Source organism: Parasteatoda tepidariorum, chromosome 9, assembly GCF_982258835.1.
Source record: "Parasteatoda tepidariorum strain Cologne lab strain chromosome 9, Ptep-v5.0, whole genome shotgun sequence".
In the NCBI taxonomy this organism is placed as follows: Eukaryota; Metazoa; Arthropoda; class Arachnida; order Araneae; family Theridiidae; genus Parasteatoda; species Parasteatoda tepidariorum.
The window spans coordinates 15,766,535-15,775,697 of NC_141763.1; the positions used below are offsets into that span (position 1 = coordinate 15,766,535).

General features: G+C 30.7%; 1 protein-coding gene across 1 annotated transcript; it reads right to left on the bottom strand.

Annotated features, from left to right (window-relative positions):
- Positions 1–833: 833 nt before the first annotated feature.
- RpS9 (ribosomal protein S9) lies at positions 834–9,129 on the bottom strand. The gene is made up of 5 exons (XM_087150951.1): positions 9,044–9,129; positions 8,568–8,670; positions 7,399–7,521; positions 2,664–2,850; positions 834–1,044 (listed from the first exon to the last, which is right to left on the bottom strand). The coding sequence occupies exons 2-5, from the start codon at positions 8,659–8,661 to the stop codon at positions 870–872; spliced, it is 579 nt and encodes a 192-aa protein (XP_087007077.1). The 5' UTR covers positions 8,662–8,670; positions 9,044–9,129; the 3' UTR covers positions 834–869.
- Positions 9,130–9,163: the final 34 nt, after the last annotated feature.

Consider the following 9,163-nt stretch of genomic DNA (forward strand, 5'->3'; position numbering starts at 1 on the left):
TATCCGGTTTTTTTTTTTATTAAAAAATCAGACGTAAATAATTTGATTATTTCTTTATGAAGTTGAGAAAAAAATGCTTAGATTAGAACTTGTGAATTCAATATATTGTCAGGCCTTGATAACATTTCTATTCTAATATATACATCATTGATAATTACTTATGTTGTTCCTCTGGAATTCTGAAATCTTATACATAAAAAATTATTTTTCAATTTGTTTGAACAAATGATTATTTCGGAAAATTTTGATCTTAAAAGTGCACATACAAACTGAAATAAGTAAAATAAATCCTTAATTTACAGTACCCCTACGAACTACTGTGAACATAATAAATAACTATAATATTAATTGATGGCTATTGACTCATAGTGAAAATTAGTCTATCGATGTTTCAATTGTGAACTGGTAATGTGAAAGGAGAAAAGCTTACACAACTGTCCAATGGATTGTTACTTGCTGACATATAAATTAACTAATCAATATTAATCACTGATATTAGGTATAATACGAAATACACATTACTACCAGTTTTAATTTACCAGATTTCTCCCCTTTAATTTCTGTATTTTAAATCGCTATCATTTCTATCTATAGCAGTTAACCTGTTGGGAATTTTACTACAGTGTTTTTACATCTTAACAAGAATAAGAATTCAGTCAAAATTTAACCATAGAGGAATTTTAACTTAATTTCAGCCTTAAGTAACACACTGGCTTCCTAAAAGTATTAATGAATTAGAATTATGCTAATGAGCAACACATATGAATAGAGAATTGACATTCATAACACTAGAGATCTGAAATTATCAAAACAAAACAAAGAGTACAAAAAACTTGGATTGGTAGATTTATTAGAATAGAACAAAACAATTAATCTTCTTCCTCATCCTCTTGGGCTGTTCCACCTGCAGCCTTCCTTGTGTTTTTCCTCTTCACACGGCCAGGACGCCCACCACCAAAGGGCGATTTCAGTGAGAAGTCAATGTGTTTCTCCGAGTCTAAACGGACAATGAAGGAGGGAACATTTACAACCTGCTTTCTTACCCTATAAAAGAAAAATAACTTATTCCAGGAGGTATGCATAGCTGCCAACATGGATGGGGAAAAAATCCCGTACATTAAACCCAGTTATGATAGACATTAAACATACTTGAAATGTTATGTATTATGTTTACTCACAATTTAGAATATTAACAGGCATTTAATTCACCAGAAAGTTCAGTTTTCTTTTTTAAAAATTTAGAAAGAGAGCTCTGAATAAACAAGAAACCAAATATTTAAAGCAAAAAGTTTTGAATTGATTTCTATAAAAAGTCCACTTCATTATGCATCATTATTTAAAAAAACAAGCAATAATAAATAAGTACAAAAATTAGGAGAACTTTAATAACCAACTTTCTTTACTAATTGACTCAGCACTTTGTTTATCATAATTCTCAGCTCACTGACCTCAAAATATAAGTTTCCACGACAATGGGTCATCCATTATCGCCAAGCTTAACCCAAAGAAATTTTTTTTTTAAAAAAAAATCTTAATTTGACTTTGGTCAGCTTTTAACATAGGAGACAATTGAAAATTCAAGCAAATTTAGGTACAAAAATAGTACTAATTTTGTTTAGGCTAGGTGTTTAAATCAAAATCATTTTTTCGTTTTGGAGAAACACCTGATAATTTTCCAATAATTTATGAAAAATATCTATTTATTAAAATGTAATATTTTAATTTAAAGAAACAAATGGGAAAGAGATACTAGGGTGCATAGCCAAATCTTTGAATCAAAAATAAGCAACTTTTAAAAACTTTTCAAGCACTTTACAAAAATTTTCAAGCACTCAAAAAGTTCATATTCAATCAACGATATCATTGAAAACAAAAACTTTTTATAAACAGCTGTAGAGTTAAAAAAAAAAAAAAAAAGAAATGGGTGTAAATCGAAACAATCAGTACTTTCCCACATCACCGAGTGAATTGAACTTGACCCTGAACTTAGAACAAAAGTACTCTTACCCCCTATGTCAAAAAAAAAAAAAAAAAAAAAAAAAAAAAAAAAAAAAAAAAAAAAAGCGTTGTCATAACGTGGGTACAACATGAAGTCCGTGTGAATGATTACGTAGCAAACTCCCTATTTTTCGCGAAATGCATGGGATCCACCAGATACCACTGAGGGGGGGGGGGGGGAACTATTCGAAAAAGTACCTTAACGCCAGCTGAAAAAAGCACATTTGTTACTCACTGAGCTCATTAGGACTGAAGAGTGGCATCCATGTTCATAAAAGAATCAACAATTGACTTCAAGAATTGAAGAAATTTCAACACTGAATAACTTTAACTTAGATCAAAATAACCACAAATGTGCAAATTTTTCTTGCCTGAAATACAAGATACCTAGTAGAAGTTAGGAAACACAAACACTGTGTTCTCGCCTGAGCTAATATAATAGTTTTAATTGCTGAGAAAAAAAAGGAACTGCTTAACAGTATAGCAGAAACACCTTCCCTAAACATCCCACAGAATGCACACTAAGAGGTAACCACTGTTTAAAACACGAAAAGAAAAATCCACAGTGTATGAAAAACCCAATTCCCAGTATTTTCCAGGTTTTCCCCGTGGACCCTGTATATCGTAAATCCGTTCGGATGGGAGGAAAAGAAATTATTACTCACCTAATATGTCTCTGTCTAATTAAAACTCTAGCATGGTGAATGCTCTTTGCAAGACCCTGCTTGAACACTTGAGTCTGTAAGCGTCTTTCCAAGAAATCTTCAAGGCGCAGACCAAGCACATAATCGAGCTTCATTCTGCTTTCATCTAATACACCGATTCTGACGAGTCTTCTCAACAAAGCATTACCTAAAATGTTTTAAAATACAGAGATTAACAAATCTAATTATCTACCACATACTAAACTAGATATGAAAAAATTATTAACAATTTTAAAGCAACTTATATCCTTACACCCGATTTTCAATCAGGGTCGCGCATCATTAGACACGACATCAAAAATCCGAGACAGGTTTCCTTTTTTGACATTAGATATTAAATCACGCTGCCAAAATCATTGTGTTTTCGAATGGTAATCTTAATTGTAACTACTAATACAAATTATAACTATTTAGCTCATATTACAAGCAATAACTATAAGTTAAGCATTATCAATTAATATACTGATCATAATTCTTTAAGTTACAGCTTAGGCAATTTTTTTTACAGGTTAAGTAAAATTATAGCCCTCGACATAGGTATATATTTTATTGACTCTCAATATTCGTCGTCATTAATTATACGTAGAGGAGCAGAATATGTCTGAATTTTCAGTCTTAAAAATCCCTACAAATGTTTGGTTAAAAACTGGTCAATTCTTGTTTAATAAACTTGAATTCTGCATTAAATTATTACTAATTCAATATATACAACTTAGGTACCTATTTTATGAAAATTAAAAATTATATTATGTAATAAAAAAAAGGATTTTTAGTTTCTCACAGGATAGATAGACCTAGAGGTATCCCCATAATGTTTAGGTGTCTCCTGAGGATACAGTGACCAGTAAGAAGACCTATGATCTTCCTTATACTGTTTCTATTAAGCTTTAAGAGCTCGTTTTGACGTACACAGTCTCGATTCAGTTCCTTAGGTTGTCTCTGAGCGTCAGCAGTGCGCCATTGCGCATGGGCAACCTTGCCGTAGAGCTCGAAAATGGTTGCCCTAAATCAGGGTTGGCAGGTTTTTGACATGTGACAGTTTAAACCGTCACGTCAAAAACCTATATTCATATGTGAAATTTAATTAATACATAAAATTTATATATTTTTTAAAGGATAGTGTTTCTAAATATGTTCTAGAATAAATAAATTTAAAATTTTGAAGAAACACTTATATTTTGAATAGTAACCAAAATCTTGTACTTTTGAAAGCTCACATCTTTTGTAATATTATGTATTCATTTTCATGTGTTATTGAAAATCTGCAGTGATATTATTAAGAAATTTATTTATAACCAAATTTAGTGTATAGTATAGATTATACTAAAAATTAGACTTTTTTAAAGATAAACATTAGCAGTTTTATACATTAGACATCTTCTTTTAAAGAAAAATCTTTTTAATATTCTTTTAAATCTTCTTAACATTAGACAATAAAAATTTAAGTGCTTTCTGTTAAACACACAGAGTAGTTAGTGTCGATTTACAGTATATTCAGCCTATTCATTTACTATGCTGAATACGATATAGTTTTGTTGAATATCTAAATATTCAGCTGTTGAATAATTACTTCTTGCTTTCAAGATATGCATTATTTGTATTCTTAATACAAGTGGAGAAAAAAAATTAAGAGATAAAAATTGTTTTAAAATGATAAGTGTAATAATTATAAATAAATATAATAAACAATATGAATTATATTTATCATTATTCATAAATATAACTACTTTTAAATTCAAATTAACATGCTGGATAATAAAGATATTCGGTAAAACATTAAATTTTTTTTTTTATACACTTGTATCAAGTTTTTATTTATACAACATAACTTGTAAGTTCCTTATATGCCTTATATGGGATTAGTTATATGTTCCTTATATGTCAAAAATGCATAGTAATAAACTTTTAATTTTCTTAAGTATCAAAAATTTTTTTTTTCTTTAAATATAAATATTTAAACAATTTTTGTGCACATGCATTTGAATATAAATTTCTGAGATTTTAAATCTGTTATTTTACCTTAATTTTAATTAAATAATATTTTAAAACCTGCTGATTACCTATAGTATAATGAAATTTCAATATAATGCATGGCAACTGTTGGTAGTTTTGAAGTTTATATATTTTCTTGGCAAACTTCAGTTTTTGACATTTTTGACGGTTTAAACCAGTATTATACCCTTGTCATGTCAAAAACCACTTTTTGACGTCAAGAACCCAACCCTGCCCTAAATGAGGGAGAAATTCGCAGGGCAGGTTCAGGGCCCCAGAAAATTTCATTAGAGCCAGCCCGTGCTGCTTCACCAGCCAGCTCATTTCCACCAATACCCATATGTCCTGGTACCCAATGCAGGGATACCTTCTTGGATGCAAGGATACAAAAATAAAGTTTTAAGAAAAAGTATATTGTGAAACTGCCTTTTTAAGGTTGAATTTGTGAAGGTACAGCTAAACGGTTGCAAATTTGGCCAGGATAGGTCCCTGATTTATAAAAAAATAAAATTAAATAATCTTAATTGAGTTAATTTTTTCAATCAACCAACTCAAGGTCTTCATTAAATTTCTAGTTACAAGTTATTTTATCCTGCTATAACACTCATGTCTACTTTCTGGACTATGCAGCCCAGCGTCAACCAAAAGAATAGTTTCGAAATCGGTCTCACTGATTTTAACTATACGATTAGAAAAACATGAAACATTAAAAGCTTGGAATGCTTCGCAAATTGCATTTCTCCAATGAATATCTATAACTATGTGTTTAATTCAGGGTTGCCACAAAGTGAAAAAGCCTGAAATTTGATGATTCTACATTGAGATCAATTTATAAACTAAGCTTGTTTCACATGAAATAATTACTTGAAATAGCATTCATAATTAAATTACATTCTAATGAAGAAATTCACACATCTATAGCATTCAGTTCAAGAAAGAACTTACTTTATAGAAGAATCTACAACATTTGAATTCAAATTCTCATAAATATGAATCATATTGCTTCCCATTACCAAAAATACAAATCGTGATATCGAATTTAAAATCACCTAAATACGATAAAAGATGCATAATTTTTAGATTGTGAGAACATAGGGGCCTGTCCAGACATTTTGTGAAGGGTCCTGTGTTCGTAAAATTGTGAAAAAACTACATAATTTGTGAATACAAAATAAGCATCAAATCGCATTCTTTCAACCAGGGTCCTGCTTTTGTGAAATTGTACAAATAGGGCCCCGGTTACTGCAAAAATTGCCTAAAACTTTTTCAAGAAGTTTTTAAATTGTAAATAAATACAAGACTCTGCTATACAATTGCTGTTACTAAATCAGAGATGCAACATACAAAATATTTAGGCTATAATGATATACATAATATTCATTTCACTGTCCATACATAATATTCATTTCAGACGAATAATGGGCATTATTCATTAATGGGAATATTTCATTTAAGAAATTGATAGAAATTAATTTTTACTTACATAATATTCAACTAAATAATCTTATGAACAAACATACTACAAACTACACAAAACCCAGTGACGCGACAGCCCATTGAGGGCCAAGGCCTACCGTGCCCACCTCACATTTCGTGACCTTGGGCTCCGGGGTGCAGGAGCAGATGTTCTGGTTAGGTGGTCAGCCAAATGCGGAACTCCAGTGTTTAGTTCCCAAGCATGCCTGGTACTCACTTACCAACCCACTAAAGGGATGAGACGCTGAGTCAGTCTTGCCCGGCCCGAGGATCGAATCCAGGACCTGTGGCACGGGAGTGTGAAGAGCTACCACTCAGTCACCGGGCGATGAACAAATATAATTTGATCAATTATTTATTTACAAAAATAAATAAATAATAAATTTAATACTAATAAGAACAGCCACACGATGTTTGTAAAAGCAGAAATATCCTCTTAGAATACTCAAGTTGGAATTTAAACTTAGGTCGTCTCGAACCACCCTCCCGGAAGGGTCTACTCCATTATCAAAACAATAACAAAGATAAACAAATTTGTGAAGGGTTCATTTTTATGAAGATATTTTGCGAAAAGCCAGTTAACGGACCCAAATATCTCCCAAACAGACCACTGGGGAATTATAATATTACAACCGCGTGCACCACAACATTAAACTTAAAAATGTGTGCATTTGTATGAATAGGAAGCGGGGCAAACAATTTGTAAAAATTATTAATATGAAAATCTATGATTGACATCAAAATCGCACAAGCAAGAAGAGTGATTAGCAGATTACGACAATTCTACAGATTCAGGAATACAAAAATCTGGAACACAAACACTCTTGGAAGTTTAAAAAGTTTATATATAAGTTTAAAAAGTGTAATACATTAAATGTTCTAAGCTTATGACTGATCTTGCATACTATACACTAACGCTGCTCATGAAAAACCTCATAAAAAGATCTGAATAAGGCTGTGGTTAAGAAGCGAAAAATTCCATGCACCTGACCGCATGGCATAACAGATAAGTTAATACCAGATGGCTTTAAATAGTGACAAAGGAAACAATAAATTACTACATAAGTAATACAGGGAGAACATTTAACTCCACATGACAATACTTAACTCAATCATAAATAATCACCAATTTTAAGAAACTCTCAAACAGGTAAATATACTCAATAGCTACGCACTTCACTAATTACGAGATTACACCAAATACCATACAAAATGTTTTGCCTATTACCTTCAAATAGACGCCTAGTATCCTTTTCATCGAGAGTCAACAATTCACGAGCAGCTTTCCTAATCTTAGCCAAAGTATATTTAACTCTCCAGACTTCTCTCTTGTTTCTTAATCCAAAATCACCTAAAAAAGAATATAATATTTTAGAATTATTTACATTTTAGTCAAAAGTGGGCTATAGTTAAATGAGACAGCCCAACCCCATTATAGTGAATTGCCTGCGGGCATAGTAACTTAATGACAGATTATTACATACCAACATAGCAAGTCGATAAAATTATGACGCAAAAAAAAAACTGATCTATTTAATTTTACACTGACCAACCAAAGCACGTATAAAAGAACAATTTCTACTCCAAAAATGGTTAAATTTTCATTTACTTAATAACAACTGAAAAATTTAAGTCAATATTAAGTCTAATTGATTTTTTAAATAATTAACAGTGTCATAAAAATTCCATAGTCATTGAAGTCACTCTTGTTTTGAGTTGCTCAGAGCTTAACGAACAGAATTCTATTGAAAATATTGTCAAAACCACCTTGGAATAAAATGTGCCAAATTGTACTTAATTTTTGTCCCTCCCCAAGAGTAGTAGTACATGCTGATGAAGTAGCAAAATTTTTCTGGATTTTGATATAGCCCAATGCAAATTTGCTTATAACATATTATGGAAATATCATAAAATGAATTATGTATTTAAGTTAGAATTATTTAATACTTAAAATTCATACTGAAATTAGGAAAGTAAAACCTAGATAACCACTCCACACTTATCATTGCAACAAGCAAAATGAGTCAAAAGAGATAAAGTATCTCCAACTTTCAATTTCAAATATCAGTTCAATAATTTTACATTACTTAATTCTAAAAATAAAAATAGAGGATTTGGACAAACAATACTAAGTAAATAAATTGGAGCCTTTACATTTTAGATAAAAACTGGACTCAGAACTGTAAGTCTTGATGTTTTTGTCCAAAATACAAAATATGCTGTAATAATTAACAATTTCTGACAATAAATGAGATAAAACAGTACATGCATGATTGACCATTGGAATCATGGATTCATAAACAGACAGTGAAGGATCAATTCCAGTCGCCCAACAATGCATAATCGTAGAAAAATAAAGTTGAGATAAAATTTAACGTTTCTTATTAAATTACTTACCAATAAACTTCAATTCTTGATCTAATCTTTCCTTTTCGAAAGGTCGTCGTGGCGTTACATAGGTTTTACTATGTACAGTTGGCACACGAGGCATTTTTAATCACTAAAACAGAAGAAAATAAAATTTAAATCATTATAAGAATTAAATTTTAATACAAGGACAATAAACCATCGATATTAGGGTACACGAGATCTAGATAAAATACGTCTAACAGTTGATTGATATCAAAGCAAACATTAAAAATAAAAATTTGAAAAGGAAAAAAAAAAGACAGCAACACAAAATTACGGAATCTATTATTATAACTTAAAATTTCTAAAAATTGATATCGCATATATTTAAGCCTACTAGGCTGGGTACCGCCACGTGCAAAATCAGACTTTTTAGAAAGGTTATAAAAGAAATACTTAAATATTTCAAAATCTTAACATGAAATATAATACAAATGACATTTTAAAAAACTCAAAGCAATTACCTTACTATACCGATTCTTTTTAGATAATTTTAAATTTTTTCAATCTTCACAGACAGCTTCACGCTAGAGCCGCGACATCATCGGAAGAAGATAAGGGAGAGTTGAGTTGAGAAGAATTGT